Consider the following 21,106-nt stretch of genomic DNA (forward strand, 5'->3'; position numbering starts at 1 on the left):
GTTGTGACAGAATCGCAGTCACTAACGGCAGAGAAAACGCACCCGAATTGAAAATACTGCGGCGGCGAACGCGCGCCTGCAAAAACAAAACGAAAAAAAAAAAAAAAAATGGCAGCTCGACGGCGCCGGCCAATCAGACGCGGAACGGGGGGCTCGACTTGAGCGCGCGTGCTCCTGCCAATCAGCGGCTCCAAAACGACCTTTGGTAAATCGGCGGTTATGCTCGTTCTCCTGATGCCACGCCATTTTGAGATTGCGCAAAATACGCACAAAGAAATCACCTACAAAACGAGCCCAAGATGGCCGCTGCCGGCAGTCTGCTTCGAGTGTGGCGCACGCGCGAAGTTCAAGCTTTTTTAGCCCGGTTTTCGGCGTTTTGCGGCTCCCGCTGTGTTTTCAGAGTCATTTTTGAGATTATTCCCGATCAAATTCAGCGGTGAAACTTTTAGAGTAGGTGCTTGAAAGTATAAAGACTTCAAAAATGTGTTTTCCCCGAAATGCGTTTTTTCGCGATTTTGGACCATTCTAAGACCCGCGTCCCCCCTTAAACGTCTTTGGAGGGGCCTTCAGGAACAATTGCACAGTAGATTATTCTCAATCTATGAGGAAAACCAGCATGCAAATAGTTTCCATATTAACATAGTTTACATGAAATCATTTCCAAGCCTTCCCTGACATTTCCTAGTAGCTGGCCACCCTGACTTTGTTATGGCAGTCTTAGCAAGTGTAGTGCAAAAGAGAAGAGTAGAAAAAGGAACACTTGTATGAAGCAGCAGTCCACGGCTCCAACAGCAAAAAGCAGATATTTGATGACATTGCTCAATGCAGTGGAACCTTTATGACACATTTCCACTCTCTCTATTCATCCATCATCACCCCCCCCCCCCCCCCCCCCTTGCAATGCAACAAACCACTTGCTACGATACAGCAAAGTGGTAACAGCAAACTCGCCACAGAAGCTATAAATACTGCTAACTATTAACACGATGCATTAAACACCTTTATTACATAAATAAAGAGAGCCCAATGTCCGCCTGACATTAGAGATTACGCAAAACTAGAATACTCAGGCTGCTGGGACCAGCATTTTTCCCACATTAGGGGACACTTCGTCCTACTGTTCAATGCTCTCCCATCTTTTGTGCTTCTTCCTCTGCCTCCCCATCCATTCAGTGGTTCTTTCTTTCCCTTCATAGCTTTACTTGCCCCACTGGTCATTTTAAAATTTCGGGGGTTCTACGCTTTGAAGCTACACCTCGGCTATGAGGCATGCCATAGTGGAGGGCTACGAATCAGCACAGGCCACCCGGGGATCCACCATAACAAGCGTTGAATTCTCGACACTGGTGTTTTCGCCTTCGCCTTTATCAGAAAAACAGGACTGCCAGTTCCGTCCGCATCCAATTCCGCATCTTCAAGCTGAGCAACACAATGCCGTAGCCACTGAGCCACCCCGCTGGGTCCTTCAGTACTTTCCATGCTGCTTTCTACGCTGCCAGTCAACCACTTTCTCCTTGTGGTTGTCTTTTTCAGCTTGCCTATCTCATGGACTTTCCTGCCAGCACGCCCTTCTGTCCTTCCCACTTTGCCAGTGGCCATTAGAAAGCACCATACAAAGTTTGTCCCCCCTCCCCTGGGCTACTGCCTGGAAGCTGTGCTGCACAATGCTGCAAAATGGAAGGCCACCGACGCTTGGCTGAGTCACATTCTTGTTGCCCGTTCTTACTTGCCTTGCTCAGTCGTGTCTGTCTTTTTGAGCTTATCTTGCATTCACATGGCACACAGCTAGAGGGCTGACACAGAAAGGTGTCGGCATGTGAGAAATACGCGAAGAATTTTTTTCTCAGGAGTTCAGAATGCTATTCAGGGCAACTGAGGCAGCGTTTCCAAAGTATTTTTCAAGGCAGGTAATCAACTTTTTTTTATGCACAGAGTAATCCCTTCAACCGACCTGGTAGTCTGGATGCAACACTCTCCCTCATCCGTGGCTTCCACAGGACATCAGACGAGCAGTCAGCCTGGCATTCCAGGGATGTGGGAGCCAACTCTGCACAGGTGGAGTCCGGCATAACCTCTTCTGCTGTGGGCAGCAAGAACAGAACAGCAACACCTTGAGCCATGCTTGCCACAGAATTTCCGCATACGCTCGCACACAACGCGAGAAAAATAGGGAAGGCACTCAGCACATTAGAGCAAATGCAACCCGCTTTCAAGTAGTATGTGCACCAACAGAGATAAAACAGCAGGAATAACGGTAGGATTCTGAACACACAAACCTCCAAGGTGTTGGCCTATGAGAGGAGGGAAAAAAAAAAAACAGTGATGTGAACCGAATGCGCCTGGAAAATGCGATGAACACTTTGTTACTGTAAAGGAACCGTGCGCTTATCCTTTAAGAGAAGAAGAAATAACCCATCTAGACACTGCCTCATCCCGAGTGTGCACACGAATTAAACACCTAATAGCAACCTTCACATTTATGGTGTATAACTGCTCATGTAAACATACAGCACAGCTAGTAATACAATCAGTTAAGAGTCAGCACTGTGTGTGTTTGCTTTTCGTTTGTTTCTTGATTGATTGATAGTGGGGTTTAACGCGCTGACACTTCACAGGCAATGAGGCACGCCGTAGTGGAGGGCTCCGGATTAATTTTGACCACCTGGGGATCTTTATTGTGCGTCGAAACCTCAAGCACACAGGCGTTTTTTTTTTTTTTTTTGCTTTTCGCCTCCATCAGAATTTTCGTTTGTTTCTGTCTACTGAGGTGTTCTTCGGAAAATTTCACTGAAGGGTCAAAGTAGCTGAAGTATTTTTACAGAGCTCTCACACTAAGCATAATAAATAATTCCCTTTGCTTATGGTCATTTCCTTTTTATTTTGATTTCCCTTAAAATTGATTTTCTTAACACAGGGTTAAATGTTGCCCCAAAATCCAGGTCACACCACATATTGTTCCTGCGTTTGAAAGCTTACGAATTCTCTAGTGTAACAAAACCACCAATATATTACATTTGTAGACTTTTGTGTAGCTGATTTGATCAAGAAATTACTTTTTGAAAGATTTGAGAATACTGAAGTTACTACTGCAAAAATCAAATACAAAAGACAGAAACACTGCAAAAACTGTTGTCCAAGTAAAAATATTTGCAGTTTATATGAGCACAGCTTCTAACAGACATTTCTATTTTATTTTTCCCCACTTTTTCCACAAATTGTAATTACGAAAATAATTCTGGGCATAGGAGTTAAAATGCTTTTTCCTAGGAGCTTTCAAGCCCTGCGGGAGTTAGGATGCTTTTTCCTAGGAGCTTTCAAGCCCTGCGGTCATTGAAAACACACACTGCAAAAACTCATAAAGATTGAGACAGGACTTTAGCCATTTCGGCCCTGGTGTCCTACATTTAGGACATTAACCAAAAGACTTATTGCAATTTCAGAAAAAAAATCAGAACGGCTAGTTTTCTGGGGAATAGTTCTTCAAGGATGCCTCTTTCTATATATATCTCTGTTCGTTTTTTGCTAAAGTTAAATGCTAGAAAGAGAAAGGCATTGCAGTGGAAACCAAACTAATGTCAGGGTAGCCCCTAGGACTGAAGTACTAGTAAATCTAAAGATACTTGCACTATACTCTGTTACAACTCAAGAACGGCACCACCTCATGTAGTGTATCACTCCGCCAAAGCGCCGGACTCGTGACGTCAGTGCACGCGCGTTTTGAAAGGGGTTTGCTATGAATGCATGATATCGTCTGCCTTGTCTCACGCAGTTTGTTTGTCCTCACTGGAGTCGTTTATAAGCATATTAAGTCCAAAAAATCCCGGGAACGGCTCACGCCATGTTCAAAATATTCCCAGCAACGCCCTACTTGCGCCGCGCAGAGAAACATCCGGCTACGGTGATAAGGCACAGCGGCAACTTCCGGTGCCGTTTTTAAGTTGTCACCGAGTATACCAGCTTTTTTTTTTTTTTTAGTGGGCTCAGTGCATTCTAAAATTTAGGAAAACAAGCAAAAGAATTTTCTGCTGTATTTTTTTTTTGTTTTATTGTTTATTGACAAAAACAATGTTCAATAGTGGTCTGCCTTGGTGCCAAGGCCAAATTTTAATTGCCTGATGACCTAATTAGAAGTCATGCTCGTAAATCGCTAATTACTTGTATCACAAGCTCAATTTTTCGTGTTTAAGCTTAAAGGGTCCAAATATGCAAGAAAACACACCGAAAAAAAAAAAAAAATCTTTTTGATAGAACGAAAAAATTCAGGGCTGAAACGGTTTATTTTGACACACTGACATTAAAAGGACACTGAAGTGATATGTAAACATTGCGGGATTACTTGTGCAAATTGTAGTCCGGAATCCCCAGGCCATGTTTCGACCACCCTGGGCGCGTTTACGCGATTTTATTTAGTAGAAAAATTAATTCGAAAATGCTGTCCTCCTCTCTTTACGCTCGCCCATTTTCTGCAGCGTTTTCGTGTGACTCAGGAGGGGATAAGCTGGCAATTGGCTACGCTACTGCACGGCTCCCCGGCCTTCAGACAGAGTCAGTCGGCCCAGCGTTTCGTCCGCCGGCCGCCGACAGGTCGTCGCAATTCGTTCGCTCAGTTGAAACGAAGCTAGGACACGTTTGTGAATGGTAGAATTTGCCTTTCTTTACTTGGTTAGTTTGTACACTGTATCTAGCTCCAAGTCAAGATCGCTTCACACAAGCGCTGCACAAGCGCACATGCGACGCTTCGCTGACTGGTATGCCAGTAGGAAAATATAAGGCTTCTTGAAGGCGGGAGAAGAGTCCGCGAAGTCAATATAGGTACTAAGGAAATAAAATCAACTGATATTTTTACCGCACAGCGTAAAACTAGGGTGCGGGAAGCACTTTTTTTGCGCTGGGCGAACAAGCACAGCGGTCAGCAGCACGACTACGCATCTGCGAACGCTTTTCCGTATACGAAATGCAATTGCTAGACGTGAGCTATTGTGGAAACTCGGGCGACGCTTACTGCACGAGCGCAATACAACAAATAGTCACCTAAGCTGCTTGAAATGTCAAAACTAAAGAAAAGTGTAAACTGGTTGTACAATATATACCCTATATTACCGGCCCCAGTCGAGCCCGCTTCGTGGCCGAGCGGTCTGGGTTGCTAGGTGTGCCACCGCAAGTATTTTGCAAGTCGCGAGTTCGAATCCTCGCGGGTATGTGCTTTTTTTTTTTTTTTTTTAAGTTAACTTTTTCGTTTTCCGCCGATGTTTTCTATATTGAGTTCACCTTTTTTTGGGCCGCAACGTTCATGGCTCCACGAACTAGTTCACAAAACGCGCGCAGGCTGGCACTGGCGCGCTAGCGAGTTCTCGTTGGCGTGCTGTTGCCGTAAGCACCGACTGCTTGCAGGCAGTAGGCACAGGCCAGAATGAACAGACCCTTGGCCTGGTGCGAACACGCTTTTTACGACACAGGCATGAGGGAGGCAAGCTCCAAATATGGGGGAAAAGCGCATGACATTTGGGCCTCTGCGGGTACGCGGGCGTTCATGCACTGCGTAGGTTTCGGCTGGTGAATGCTACGGTTCCAATCCGTCCTAGGAGGCTTATCTTTATGCATTTTTACAGCTGACAACATGGCAGAAGCGCGGTACGATGATGACTGAGTTATTGAGAATGCCCATCCAACAACTCCAACGGTTGTGTTTTACAGAACCAAAACCGAAACCGAAACTTGTTTGGTTGCTCACATTGGGCATCGTCCAATCACGGTGCCCGCTCCTCCTAACGTCACAGCTTTAGTTGGTGCGGCCGCCGCAAACCACGCATGGTAGTTTTTCTTCTTTCGCGCTTTGTAAAATAATTACCGATTTGTCAACCGAATAAACGATGAAAAGTGTGCTAATTTGAGCCAGTCTACGCAGTGCAAGCAAAAACGGGAGCTTGACAAATTCACTTCAGTGTCCCTTTAAAAGGCCCTACTCGACATAGTGACGGATGACCTGACTGCATAACTGGTTGTAAGCATAGCCAATGGACGGCTACTTCAGGCTCCTTGCCCATGCTGCTAATGACAAGGGAATGATTTCGGGCCAACCAATGTTCCATGCCAAAAGTACTGCTGATGAACAAAGTGACAGAACCTGGGCAAAACGGAACCTGGGCTGTCAACATGAAGGCACCGCAGCACTGCCGAGTGCCTCGCATTTTTGTGTGCCCACTCTTGAAAGGCGAAGCTAGGGTTAGGGTAAATTTTTGTATTACGAGGTCGGAGTAAGCTTGTTTCAATTCACTGTCTTGTAACGTAGACCAGTATTCAAAGTACAGGTTATCAAAAATTTGAACCCAATGACCTGGTGTAACGCTATTTTCAAACTAACACATCCCATCGACAAACAAATGAAAAAAACATACTAAACCCGAGGAACTTCCCAATTTTAGCATTCAAGTTGACACTTTCATTCAATCGTATCTTGATTGCACCATATGTTAAAGGCCAACTGCATTCAAAATTTCGTCCTCTTGAAAACACTATTTCCGTATAGTCTGCCTAACAAGAAAGCAAGATGCAAAATATAACAGCTTAAATAAGCGTGTGGATGCCGCAAGCAATCAGCCAAAATCCGCAATTTCAAAACTGAAATTGAGCAGAGCGCGGCCATTGAAATGACGTTGCAGCCAGCCAGTGAGCGGCCGGATGGTCAGCCGCTCGAGAACAAGCCTGCGCGCGATCTTCACGTGTGCACAGGGCACAGGGCAAGCGAAGCGTTCACCACAGAGCTCAACTGGTTCTCCAGCTGTGTGGCTGGTCAGAGGACGAAGCACCGGCTGGCTAAAGCGTGACAAGTGCTCCATGGCAGCTTCTGCGATCCGCTGACAGGTGCAGCGTCGTCTGCGACGGAGCTATTTCACATGCTTCTGATTGATTAACAAGGCATTTCATGGGGCTGCCACTCATCCCCAGTTGATTTGGTGGAACATACAGCACATTCAAAATAAATTTCGTCGAGGTGAAATTTGAGTGCAGTTGGCCTATAAGTGCACTGCAAGCACCGGCGATAGTTGTTTCGTCAGTATCATTTTACGAGCGGAGTGTCACTTCACGAGAGGCTTGGCACTCATCCCTAGGAATAGTCAGCTTTTGCAACTGGGCCTGAAATCAGCGCCACTTACCAATGACACCACTGCTAGAGGGAGTGTTTCCGTTCTCGTCCGCAGGGGCTGTGCCATTTTGTTCGGCAGCCTCCTTCACCTCCAAAGTGGCCTGGCTGGGGGGAGGCAGCGATGTTAGCTGCACCAACGGCGCCACTGGCTCTTCGTTCGGGGACAAGTCCCAGCCCAGCCTGCAAGGAGCACATTGCATGCCCATCACCCACTGCACACCACCGACAGTGCTGGCCACACCAACAAACACAACGACGCACCTGTTGCAGAGCTCCTTGATGATGACGTCACAATCGCCCAGGAGCTCAACGTCGAAGGTGACGTGCTTCAGTGATTCTCGGTTAATCAGTATCTGGGGCACCTCTGGAGGAATGGAACCTGGGGGAGCAAAGCCATTTATGCTACAAAATCAACCTCACTCTTGCAGCCAATACACCAATGTAAAAAGCACAATATTAGAGATTGTAGAACAAAAATTCGAAATGGCCTCCACTTTTCCTCACATTAGGCCATGGTTGCCGCCAAGAGTCGTACTGCTCAACTTTTCTCAGCCATATGTGGTGCTCCTGCTCACCCATTTGAATGCATGACCTTCCCATACGCTGTTTCCTAAGGAACGCTACAATTGCAAAGCGGCAGATCTCATTTTAATCTCATTCCTTAGATCAGTGGTTCTCAAACAAGGGTCTGTGAATGCCTTGCAAAACAGTCCCCTCTCCCAAGCTACTGCCCAACCACGAAGCCCTCGCAAAAGAAGTCCGTGTTGCAGCTAAATTAGGCACTTCAGACATAAACGGGACATCTTTTGACAGTATATGTTGCATGCTTGTCTACCTTGTGGTGACATTTTTGGTCCAGATTTAGGCTTTCTTTCTAAGCTTTCGCATCAAGGGCATTTTTTTTTTTTGTGCTAAAATAATTTAATTTCAGGCAGCCTTGTTTCGTGGCTATAAATATTTCTGTCAGTGAAAAATTTTTGGGCAGCACCCGCGTTTAAGGGGAGACGTGGGTCTTGAAATGAACTTTTTTATTAATTGGTCTGTGGTAATGAAAATCACTGTGCATATGTGTTTTGTCCTCCTCATTTCAAATATGTAATTAGTTTTCAAGTGGTAGAATTATTTTTTGAGTTATAAAGAAAACACTGGAGCCTAATTAAGTAATTTCTTACGGGCCTTTAAGGAACTTTTTATTCAATTTTTTTTTTAAATAAATGGTATGGATGTGTAGCTTAAGACCTGCCATGCATGCTGAAGCTATTTATATTCCTGTAAAGATAGTTGATTGGATAGAATTAATCTAATTATGCCAAGTACAGTTTTCTGAAAACTTAATGACCTCTAATTATTACTCATAACATTTATTTGAGGCAAAATGAGCCAATTAAAATAGCTTCAGCATGCAGTTCATTTTATCCCGAATTCAACGGTATAACACTTGTAGAAATCGTTTGAAAAAAAACTACCTCAAAACCCCTGTAAGGCTAGGCACATATGCAAAAAAAGGGAAGCTGAGAAAATCGCAGTTGAAGTTTTACTACAAGTGACAGTTTTATCTATTGAGCATATGAAAAAAAGAAAGGTTCTAGAATGTAGCTCGCGTTTCGCTCAACATGAGCATACCAAGTTTGCTGAAATCAGTTGGTGGGAAAATCATGAAATCCTCTGTCTACAGATGGCACCTGGCAGAAAAACTGAACAAAAGCAAAGCCAGAACGTTGCTTCAATTTTTATGCTGTTGGCATCGCGCCGTCTCTCTTTGGCGACAAGGGCTGAGGTGCCGAGCGTGCACCACAGTTGTAAACGCTATTTTGTTATGTTACTGCTTCATTTATAGCAATCAAATCGGATTAGCATCGCGTGAAGTGAGTTGCAGCGAAGGGGCTGGTAACGGAATGCCCGCCACTGTTCTGTAACGTGCATGCGCGTGGCTAGGTGGGATAACCACGTTTTCGGTTTAATCTACCCGTATATCACGTCACCAACGCACATTGTGCACAGTGCGAACATTTATAATTCTCAAATCGCTCATCTATATGGTAACCTGCTGACGAGGAAGCGCGCGCCGGAGTGCGGGCCGAACCGCCGCAGCATCGTTGATAACAGAATGAACACACTTCCTTTGCGACGTCGGCATGCGGCATCCTCCACTTTATCCTTTCTTTTCTTTCTATTTGCTGCTGATCGAAAGATAGACGCACCTTAGCGCCCCCGCAGGCGTAATCATATCGCTACGCTATCGTCTCGGCAGCCCGCGCGGGCGCTAAGCCTACCTCTGTCTCGGCGCCGTTCTCGCGATAAGTCGTCGTCACAGGAGCAGAAAATCATATTTCAGGCGCTTTTAATAATGCCTGTTCTTCCTTTCGGCTATCGATAGACATCTTTACTTTATTTTTACGCCATGCGGGGCTTTTGCCGGTCCTCGCATAGACGAAAACATGAGTCGTTGCCCTGTGATGATAGTGCCGAGCAGACGACCCACGGCGCCCAGCCAATGAGGTTGCGCCCTGCGGTCACGTGCAGTCAGTAACCAATTAGGCGGCGCGATCCGTCTCTTTTCTACCCCGGTTTTACTCGCAACCAACGGACGAAACGGAGTGGTTCTGGCGGGGAATTGAAAACGAAAAGACGCGCTTTCGAATGAGACCAAGATGGACGCCGTGGCGCATGTAGAACCCGAGGGGCGAGTCGTCGAAAAAATGCTATTTTCGCGTCGAATCTTGGCCGATTTTAGCGGGCGTCGGTGCTATAAATTGATATTATGGCTCAAATACGTACTCCTGGGTCTGGATATTTTGCTAACCGGTAGAAAAATAGCTCTACTTTCCGAAAATGGCGATTTCTAAAAATCGATTTTTTGGCCAAATTTCGGGATTCCAAGACCCGCGTCTCCCCTTAACCCAACTTGCAACAACATCGTCCGGTAGGCAGGACAACTACTGAGCAATAACACTTGCTTTGCTCGAAAACAAAGGGCCCTAAATGTTCACAAGTCAGTGCAGCATCCCTGGACACGGGTGCTGGGATTGGGGCTCAACTGCATTCCCCTGGCCCCTCTATCCCCAGGAAATAATGCCTGGCACACCAGAGGCGGAAAACAACGGGACAGGCTTTGACGGTGCTGGGGCCCGCCAGAAGAGCGACAGTGGCATGCCTGCGCAAACTCACTGGGGATCAGGGCGACCGGCCGCACTTTGAGCGAGGAGCCCATGACGATGAGCAGGTCGCACTGGGTCTTGTCCCGGCTCATGGCCTGGTGGAACTCCTGGGAGAGGCCCTCGCCAAAGAACACTATGTCTGGCTTCATGACCGCCATCTCCCCGCTGGCCTCCACCTCCTCAGGGCTGCACTGGGGACACACTGGGATGCGCTGTGGTGGAGAGGGGAAAGGGCAAAAAGAACAGCCCTTGAACAGGTTGCCTAGCACTTGTCGACCTCAAAATTTCCAGAATTGCACAATGGCAACACCCACTGTGGTTCCCGCCAGAAAAAGCCCGCCATCAAGGAAGTCATGCATCCTACAAGGTGGAGTGCAACCACCACTTCTGTTCAGAGTTTGTACACCATTAAAATTTTGTTACTACGCTGCTTGAATAATAGCAGTCCCAGTACCAAATGCATCAAGCTACAAGAAAATAACCTTCTTAAGAAATAAACCTACTGCAGACTACTTACCAGCAGTTGTGTTGCAAAAACACCAGAACAGTAAAATATAAATTAGACAACTCCTTTTGTATAGTTAAAAATACTCATGTACAAAATTAGTGCTATTAAAGGGGTCAAGAGATTTGCAAAAAAATTGTGTTGTGTGTGCGCTTATAACCGTGGAACCTTCATAAACAAACAATGCATACCAATTTCATTGCCCGATATTGGCAAATAGGAAAACAAATGCAGTTACGGTTTCACCGAGGCTTTCCTCAACTCGTGAAGTGATGTTTCAGTAAGTCAGTAAGAAGCCAATCATAGTTCTCCCTCGTCTGCACAATTAGTCACCACAGAGTGGGCTTGCAAAGGGTCAGATAAAGCTACAGCATCGGTGCCATGATGAAACTTGCCCTGAAACTGAACAGTAGATGTCTGACCTCTGATACGACTGATCAACATGGTCGAACTTTCAGTCAACAGTGCGGGCGAGTGGCGCAGGCAGAAGTAACCATGTTTAATCTAAACTGGGCATTCGTAAACTGTTTACGCTATTTTGCACGAGTCTAAATTGCTAGCCGATATTCTTGCACAAGTTTGCCGACGTCTGTTTCACGTAGCCTGTAATGTGAGTCGCACGAACGTGAAACTTCTGACCTGACGAGACAAATGACCGAACGTTTAAAATGAGAATTTATTACATAAACACATTTATCGAAGGAACTTCGAGTAGTCGGAACTTAAAACCCATCTATCATTTACTCATCAAGCGCAAAAATAACTAGCGAGAAGCAGCGATACAGCGATACAGCGCCGAGTCCCACCATCACGCAGTTCGACGATTGCTTTCCTGTTTCCTGCAATAAACAATGCTATTAATGCTGTTTTGTGGATCGTATACACTGCCCTTTGGCTTACTGCAGGAGCATTCAACAGTAAGTTAGCGGTTAAAGCTCTGGGTTGATTAGAATTTATGAAAAGATGACAGAGTGCTGGGTAACAAATGCGAAGTGGCTTTTATGCAGCAGTTTTTTGCCGCACGCGCTTCTCACTTCAATAGTGTAGTGGATAAAGTGTCCGACTAGGCTGGCCGTAACGTTGGGCTGGCCCGGAGGCCGCAAGTTCGAATCACACATGGGGCACTTTTTTTTTTTTTTTTTTTGCTTGAGCAGTTTTGTGCCATTTCATACAAAAAAAGGTAAGATTCCGAAGAGAATTCGGTAAAAGAACGTGAAATTTAGCGGGGAAACTGGCTACAAACTGTACAAACAGCTAGGTCCGAGTTCTGCAACAATGGTTGCCGGACAACTGAAGCAGTCACGACACCGCTCACGTGGATAGAAAACCGTTTTTTGGCAACGAATAAAGGATGCACCGTTTTTAAAATATCGGGTTTGCAGCTTTGCAGAACAATATACACAAAGAACGTTGAACGTGTTGAACTCTTGAATGTACTTGACGAGACGTCACTACTAGTTGCACTGCGGACCGACGACGCGTGCATGGTCGCTTGCGATGCGCCTCAAAACGAGAATTTCAAAGGCGCCTCCTAAACTCCAGAAGCAATGAATTGTGAAAATATTTGGGATTTATGTTCTTAAAAGGTCGTTCAAGCAGACAAAATTAAGCAAAGACAAATGCATTTTCTCTTCACGACCGTCGACCGTTGGCCGTCGACTCTAGTTACGCACGCAAGGGCATCCAGCTTCTCGCTCATTGCAGCAAGCCGGTCGGCACTGTGCTGGAGCCTTGCTATGGAAACTGCGGCCTCCACGTCTTTGTTGTGCTCTAGAGTAGGCGTTATCTCGGCAATAAGCTTCCGATTGAATTCTAGAAGGCTATTCTGGGTAATCCGGAGCCGGTTCCGCTGTCTCGACGCCTCCTCCTCGCTTCGGGGAGAGCATGGCGGTCGAAGAATTGAATTCCGCAGCATGGCTCACCTCGTCGTGTCGCTTGACGTCCCGGGTTTCGGCACCATGTGGAAGAACATCCAGGGAGGCAAAGGAGGAGGCCGTCGTCAATAAAAAGCACATATATTTATATTATGTACAGGGAACCATCTAAAACGCGTCCATCTTGTAGCCGCGCCTGGTCGTCTTCGTCTTCTTCCTATGCGTCTGTGGCGCGCGGTACTTGCATCGTCTTCATCGTCATTGAAAGTTCCAACATTCTCCCGCCCCACAAGAGTTCGTGTAAGCGAGATGAAGCAGAGTCTTGCAGCTACTGTCAACAAATATAATGTTCCGTGACCTAGTCTTGGGGCGAAGATATTTAGTCAGTATCTCGTTTGTATCCAGCCGATGTCTGATTTCGTCTTTTTTCTTGATCTTCGGTCTTCACTTTCTTCTACTCTTTGCCTTTCTTCGAACCTTCGATCGGTTTTTTTCTATAAAGGCTATGTCCAGGAATCGCTCAGAGGCATAACAGTTCGCGTTGTCAAGAATGGGCACTGATTTCCGATGTACTTTCAGTGACGTCGTGCGTTTGCGCCTAACGCAATGTCCTCCATGTTCCTTCGAATTCCGAATTGGTTTAGTGGCCTGGGGAATCTTCGACGTCATTATGACCGTGGCATCATGTTTGTCTGGCCTCTTTCTTGGAGGAGCGAAAGTGTGGTCTTTTGTAGGGTCCCTCAATCCGTTTTCAGGGTTTGCAGTTGTCAAGGGGTCTAAGTCTTTACGCGCAGCGCGTTCGAGCAGTTCGTATCTTGCGGCCCTTCCATCGTGTGGTAGTAGCTGCAGAGTCGAGGTAACTTCAGGCTTGCCTCGTGGTGGTGTCTCTGTACTCTCGTCCGCTGAATTTGCCTCGACTGTTTCCCTTAGCCCATCGCCATGCAGTCGCACAAATGCCCCCCCATAGAGGTCCTTCCTCATAGAGTCTGCACAATACATTCTGGCGGCAGGGAAGATCTCAAGCCCTTCTTGCACGTAGGATTCGGCAGTGATGCCTTCCGAAGCCGGAGCGTGATTGTCATCCACGATATCCTCTTCTGGCGCTGATACGACCGACTCAGGTAGCTGCGAGACTTTGACTTTCTCTTTGTTGTGGAGAGGGCGAATGCGGTATCACGGCGTCTTGAGGTCTCAGTGAAGGGTGAAAAGATGTATGGTGTATCTCTAGCGAATCCTCAGTCACGTCTCTCAGAAAGGCGCATGCCGTCTTTGGTACAGGAGAGGCAATCACGTTTGAAGATCCTTGGGGTCGAAGACCGGTTATCGTAATGTCCACCAATACCGTTGAAGTGATTTGTGGGTAAAGGGTTCCGTTATTCTCACCGTGTCCCTTGCTTTCATTTGTACTAGTGAACTCATCTATCTGTCGGTGTGGCCTTCTGTCTTCTTTTGTGAGATTTGGCTCCTTAGTGGCAAGTACTTTTCCTCCGTAAAGCCTTCGTTGAAGTGCGCCAACGATTCTGTGGGCTTCTTTGACCGACTCTAGAGCGTCGTCGTGTTGGCCGTCGACTCTAGTTACGCACGCAAGGGCATCCAGCTTCTCGCTCATTGCAGCAAGCCGGTCGGCACTGTGCTGGAGCCTTGCTATGGAAACTGCGGCTTCCACGTCTTTGTTGTGCTCTAGAGTAGGCGTTATCTCGGCAATAAGCTTCCGATTGATTTCTAGAAGGCTATTCTGGGCAATCCGGAGCCGGTTCCGCTGTCTCGACGCCTCCTCCTCGCTTCGGGGAGAGCATGGCGGTCGAAGAATTGAATTCCGCAGCATGGCTCACCTCGTCGTGTCGCTTGACGTCCCGGGTTTCGGCACCATGTGGAAAACGTCCAGGGAGGCAAGGGAGGAGGCCGTCGTCAATAAAAAGCACATATATTTACATTATGTACAGGGAACCGTCTAAAACGCGTCCATCTTGTAGCCGCGCCTGGTCGTCTTCGTCTTCTTCCTATGCGTCTGTGGCGCGCGGTACTTGCATCGTCTTCATCGTCATTGAAAGCTCCAACACCTTTAAACATGAACTAAAAGAGCGCACAGCTTGACAGGCATGAACAAATGCAATCCACTTCTTCCTTGAAAGCACTGAGCACGCAATGTGCAAGGTGTACAAGCATGAACCGGTGTTTCCGTTGTCGTACTACCCCCAAGAGAAATGCCCTTCATAATGCAAGGCAAACCATTTGCTATAAGACCATTGCCCTCACCCTCTTACATTCCTAAAAGCAATCTTAGCTAATCCTCGTTGCTTAGTCTTTAGTACTGCTCCCAGCACCAACATATATAATTGTTTTCTTCGTAATAGGGCAGGCGGGCTGCCCAGAACCCCTAGTGCGCCACGTGTGGTGCAGGCCTGGTCCACATCATCGACCCATATTGTGAAGTTGTCCTAATTTACAAACAAAACCCCCTTGCGCACAGAGGGAGTGTCTAGTACCCGAGAACAATGACACGCTAACATTGTTTACACACCTGGCTAAAGATGTCCTCCTTAATCATGTTGCAGCCAACCTTGTGGTGACATCTGGTGCAGGATGCTGTTGCAAAAGACCCTGAAAAAATATTAAACCTGAATTTAGGACCATGCAGATAGACATCAATTTGAAGTCCACAAAATACAGAATCAACAGGAAAACTCCAAAACCCACAAAAAATGGGCAACTTCCCTCATGGTGCAGAAATAGTTAGCCATCAGTAGCAAAAACAAGCAGTTCTAGCGAAGTTAGAGTTGCATTAAATGAGAAAACCCAAAGAGACCGGGTCTGGCCACATTGCTGCCAATGAACTGTTGCTCAAAGCAGCTCCACACTCACCATGGCATGTGATGACGTTATGAATGCCGCAGGTTTGCTCCAGGGTGTCAATGTTCTGTGTGTAGTTCCTCAAAAGTTTGTTGTGGTCCTCCAGCAGCTTGATGAATTGGTGGCTGGCTGATGGCATGAATTGGCCTGGGTAGATTTCCTGCGAAGGGAACAGAAAAAAAGGATCATCATTGCACACCACACAAGGGCGTAAAGACCTGAGCCCACCCCTACCACAGCGCAGCCATTAGGGGGGAAGGGGGGGCTTTGCAGCCCTAAATTGTGAAACCTATAGGCTACATACCACAACCGGGATAAGCTGGCACGGCAGAAGTTGGCACAAAATGCAAAGCGCATGATAAGCAGTAGCAGCTTGTAGACCTACGCTACTAACAAAGCAACAAGAAATAGTTGCCTCACCAATTAACATTCCAGACTATGCAGCACCCCCAAGTGAGGTGCTACTTTTAAAACATCACAAAACCCAACACAACCACTAAACCACTAACACAAACTACAATTACCGTGAAATGGAAGCTTTCTGTCTCTACGCCCATGTGTGCAGGAGCTACCGTCACAAATCTAAGTTCGTATAATTAAATCACTAAGGCATTACCTCTCATAATAAGTGCCTTAACCTTCTTTATGCAGCACGAAATGCTCGACTATGGCAAAGGAAAATCTTCAGAGCCAGGCAAGGGCATGCCCCCACAGCAGACAGACTTGCCTTGGCGAACTTGAAGAAAGGCCGGGGGTCCTTGCGGAAGTAGTGGATGTCAAACATAGCCTGGGGGTCTGGCAGCGCTGGAAAGTCCTTACTCAGGCGTGCATAGATTCCGTTGCGGGAACGGAAGTCCGGGATCCCGCATGAGACCGAGACCTGCACCCACGGGATAACGTGCAATGTTGACCACAACCCCACTGCAAAGGCAAAACTAGAGGCCCTGCGGAAAAGGCCTACTCAATTTTCCTTGAGAAAACAGAAACAGGGTTAAAACAGAGTTAAACTAGTTTCATTTTTTTTCTTCACAGCTTATTATCATTACCTGAGGTTGCTGAACGGGGAAACTGCTAATTGCTGAGGAATCTGTTTTAGGGGGAATGTACCCCTTAGTGCTCCCATCTGATGTTTGACCTGAATTTCAGGGGACCAATTTTGGCGCCGTGGTCACGCCAGGATTGTTTACTGCTCGCACACCGTTGCTGTCACGGCGGATGAGTGAGTCAGAAATGAGCCCCACTGGAGTGCCAGAATTTAGCGCACTCATTGGCCCTCGAATGGTCCAGCAGCCCCTTGTGCAATTTCTCGAGCAATAGGTAGGCCCCCCGCCAACCAATTCCCATTGCGGGGTTTAGCTTGCCAAAGCTATACCTGGGCCTTGAGGCTGCAGCATAATGGAGAACTGCGAATTAATTTAAACCCCCTAGGAATTTTTGCTTTCAATCAAAACTTTACGGGCGCTTTCGATTTTTTGTAAATGGGGGAAAACCAGTGATCAGAGCAGTGTGCTTGAGCTCTATGGCACTGACACGACACACAGCCTACTGACATTGCCCAAATAAAGAAGGCACACAGTAGCACGTGCATTTCTCACTTGTTTTTAGTCCATGTCACAAATTAGAACATAAAAAAAATGTTTTGATTTAATGCAGTAATGTTACATGTACAGCATAGCACCTGAATAAAGATACACTAGAATGTCATGGGTAAGTTTCTCATTGACATACTTTTGCACCAGATACATGGTAAAAATTTGGCCCCATTGTAGCTTCCGCACTACACAAGTTTGGACATAATGTTTCCTCAAATCACACAGTTTTTTTCTGTAAGCCCCAAAAACACAGAGGTTCAGCACATGGGGTTACTGTACTGCTTCAAGAAAGAAGCTCATAAATGGGAGGCCTCCTGCAATGAAGACTTCAATCTTGCCCAGCAAAACGAGTCAGACCGCAAGAGAGACAAATGCCAGCTGGGGCCCGGGAAGTGGGGGGAGGAAGGGGGGGAGGCTACTCACGCCGGCGCCCGTGAGCACCAGGACCCGCTTGCAGGTGCGCAGCAGGTGGACCACATCGTCAAGGGTGTTGACGTGGGCCAGCTTGGTGCGCCGGGGGGGCTCCTCCTCGCTCAGCATGCTGATCAGCACCTTCCACAGGGTGAGCCGGTCCAGGCTCGCGGGGATCACCGCCCCGTCCGGCAGCAGCCGCTCCAGCAGGGCCCGGGGGTCGGCCCCCACACTCATCTGGCGGTGCACCCAGCCCATGGGCCCTGCACATGCCACGGGGCATTACTTACCCCGCTCCAGGGGCAGCAAGACACAACTACGCCCTCAGCAGTACCAACCACCAGGTGCCAGCTCCCCAGATATGGCTTTTCTAAAAAATGCAAATTTAGCAACTGTGAGCAGTGTGGTGAAGGATTGCCCTATACTCAAAGGCTGCTACAAAGTTCTCTTTAAAAAAAAAAAAAACCCAGATGCAACCTGACCTGACACTCAAAAAAGTGCAGGCAAAAGCACCCCTCCACAAAATACTGCACCGGTGTCAGATGCCACTACAGCTTGAAATCAAGACAATGCATCAGCCGCCAAGTGTGTAAAAAAAAACAAGCCTGTCTCCCACTAGCTATGTGGGCCTGCGCACGAGCTCACCTATGAGCCCGCACAGTCAGAAAAAGGCTTGTCTCTTCTGCAGCCAACAGCACAGCGTTTCTAAACACCCAGGAAGCACTGCTAAATGCCTCGAAGATGACCATGATGAACAGCTTAGTACGACCCATCCTTTGGAACTGTGCTTCCTAATAATCTCACCACTGCTTGCCTCAAAGGTGCTCATAATGTGTGGCTCAGTACAACACTTCTCTCCCAACTTTGCTTCATGCCGCTTGGCCTTTACCAGTTTGGGAGCTTTCTTTATGCTGGCAGATGACCGGCAATGCCTCAGCTTGAACTCATTCCTACCAGCAGTGGCAGCCAAAGCATGTAGTGGCCAGGCATCACGCAATGGCTGCCACCTGTCCTCAATCGACGCAAAGCACATTTGCTGTGACAGATGTGCTCAGATTTAGTGGCACCTACGCGACCATGTCTGGCAGCAAAAACCGTCGCAAGCAACATCAAATTTAACATTTGGAAACATTGCTCCCTGGACCACCTTCCAGCCACAACAGTTGGGTGGCAGGCATGAACCTTAAGTGGAATGTTGTGCCACAAGTTCTTGGTCAATGGGACTCGCCCCTCAAGGAAACATGAGGGACTCTGAAGTGCTGCAGCTTCAGCCTAGCAGTCGCAAAGAAGGCATTCAACGGCAAGTGACATGCTCCACACTTTGGAACAGCAGTCCAAAGGGACGAATTGGCAGAACGAAACAACACGAGGCAGCGCTTGTGTTGCACCTTTCTGCCAACCAAGCCACGGCCACTCGATTTAAAGGACCCCACATGCACCTCATATCTCTAGACAAGCTAGATATTTTATTTCTGAAGAGATGTGTGAACAAGCTCGACGCATGCTTTCCTACCCCTATAAGCAGCAGTATACACTATCAGCTGTCTGCTTACGCTTCCACCCTTTCCTTTTTACGCACTCACCTTAGACGTATCGAAACAGGAGTAAACCAACGGGACTTCTTGTGCACTGCTTGGCTCTACCACCACTTATACTCTCACTAAAGCTTCCACAAAAAACAGCCTGACTTGGCAAGACTGTTCGAGCGTACAGACACACGTGAGGGGCGAATTCTGTAAAACTTACAGCTGTCATTATGCGCATTTTAGAGATTTTTGTCCCCTGCCTAAGAGAGAGAGAAAGAGAGAGAGAGCTGGTGGCCCACCTTCGCTAGTGGGCTTCCACTCAGGACCAGCTAGGTCCGAGAGGTCCGAGAGGCCGGACAGTTCGCTGATGGTCGAAGCCACCTCATCTGCATCGTTGTCACATACGTCGTCCTTGGGAGCCGTGTCCATGGCACCCAGGGCTCCGAGAAAAAGGTGGCCTGAACTGTCCACTTCGCGTGCTACGCCCGCTGAAAACCCACAACCAAACTGTGAGCACACAGCTAGCAAGGTTGCTCAATGAATCCCTGCCCTCTCTTTCTTTATTCAAAGTGCACCACAGCAACGCCTTGAAGCCAGAGGCCAGACGCTACTCCAAGTGCAATCACTCCTCATAAGGCAATTGAAACAGTGCAATAAGGCACAGAATAATTAATAGCCACTTCCAGTGCTCATAAACTGCAGTGCTCATAAACTGCAGCTACTGCAGCTCAATATTTATAGCACTACTGCAGAAAAATCATTTTGTTTAGAATTATATTTACTATGCCACTAGGAAAACGTCATGGTGTACCATAAAAAAAATTGCTCTTAGATGAAAGCTTAGACATGTTCACGCGTGCGCAGACAGGCGTACTAAGCCAGCCCAGAAAGTAATACGAGGATAATCATGGACTGCGCTTTTGTACATAAATTTTATGCCCACTGCGGCTAAACATTTGAGATGCCCCAAAACAGGTAAATACCACTCTCAACTGAGGCGGTTGTGAAGGCATTTCTCTGTTCTTGGGGTTTTTGTACAGTCGGTCAGCCGGAAGATCCATCCCTATACTGATGTTTCCGCACATTCATTTCAAAACTTCTTAGGCAGGCTACACTACAAATCATTCTAGTAGCGATTCATCGGAGTTCATCAGGAACAAAGAATGTGCCTTTGGGTCCTTACACCAGTACCTTGGTTCAAGCAAAAAATAGACATGACAGAGCTTACTAAAACTGATGGTCACCATAACCAAACTGAGCAGTGTTAGAAGACGCGTGACTGATTAATTTAGACCGAAATTTCCCATGCTTCAGGGGGCATGAGAGCCAAGATTTGCAGCGGTATAAAAAAGAATGGTAGGGAGAGTCGTTTCAGCAGTTTTGAGAACAGGCCTTTTTTATGGTACTCAAATAGCAGCCTAAAATAAAGAAAAAAAAATTGGGGGTGGGGGGTGGGGGCCTACCCTTTCTTGCTCTCTCTACATAGGCAATGGTAGACCAGCATGCGCTGCGAGCAAGGTGGAAGCTGTATGGGCAACTAAATTCAAAATAGCTCAGCGTTCTACTAGCTAAACTGACCTTTGGCAATTAGCCTCTTAAGCTCACACAAATAAATTCACACTACAAGCGACAATTATGGCATCCCTTGCATCTTGTTCACACAGAGAATCCAAGCTCACCCACAGCATCAAAGCCTACCAGGTTTTTGGAAAAGTTAGTTGGACAATCTAGCATCCCCCCCCCCCCCCCCCCCCCAAATTCTGACACAATTACTTTGACGATTTGTCTCTATTTCATTAAAAGATGAAACGATACGTCTATTGTGAATGTTGCTTGGAACTACTTTTAAAGATTATTTTCTGCATTGATGTTTTACAAACTTCTAATCAAACAATGCCGTTTACAATATAACCATTTCCGCCGCATCCAAAATCTTAAATACTGCTTGCCAAAAAAAAAAAAAAACACACAGTGCGAAAAAAAAAAAAAAATCGTACTAGCATTCAGAATTGCTGTCACTGGTTTTAACAAGCTTGAGTGAGAAAC

General features: G+C 46.9%; 1 protein-coding gene across 2 annotated transcripts in view; it reads right to left on the reverse strand.

Annotated features, from left to right (window-relative positions):
- LOC144141803 (NAD-dependent protein deacetylase sirtuin-1-like) overlaps positions 1 to 21,106 on the reverse strand; it is a 33,645-nt gene that overhangs the window by 4,728 nt on the left and 7,811 nt on the right. Inside the window, exons 3-11 of one of the 2 annotated variants that reach the window (XM_077673304.1) lie at positions 19,360 to 19,548; positions 17,547 to 17,797; positions 16,259 to 16,411; positions 15,544 to 15,691; positions 15,203 to 15,282; positions 10,313 to 10,514; positions 7,406 to 7,523; positions 7,155 to 7,324; positions 1,952 to 2,077 (exon numbers count right to left, since the gene is read on the reverse strand). In XM_077673304.1, coding sequence (XP_077529430.1) covers positions 1,952 to 2,077; positions 7,155 to 7,324; positions 7,406 to 7,523; positions 10,313 to 10,514; positions 15,203 to 15,282; positions 15,544 to 15,691; positions 16,259 to 16,411; positions 17,547 to 17,797; positions 19,360 to 19,548 — 1,437 coding nt within the window. Of the gene's footprint in view, positions 1 to 1,951; positions 2,081 to 7,154; positions 7,325 to 7,405; positions 7,524 to 10,312; positions 10,515 to 15,202; positions 15,283 to 15,543; positions 15,692 to 16,258; positions 16,412 to 17,546; positions 17,798 to 19,359; positions 19,549 to 21,106 lie in introns of both variants that reach the window. The other variant, XM_077673299.1, reaches the window with a different exon arrangement.

This window comes from Haemaphysalis longicornis, unplaced genomic scaffold, assembly GCF_048455015.1.
Source record: "Haemaphysalis longicornis isolate Haplotype H1 unplaced genomic scaffold, Haemaphysalis longicornis Haplotype H1 scaffold_1, whole genome shotgun sequence".
NCBI lineage: Eukaryota > Metazoa > Arthropoda > Arachnida > Ixodida > Ixodidae > Haemaphysalis > Haemaphysalis longicornis.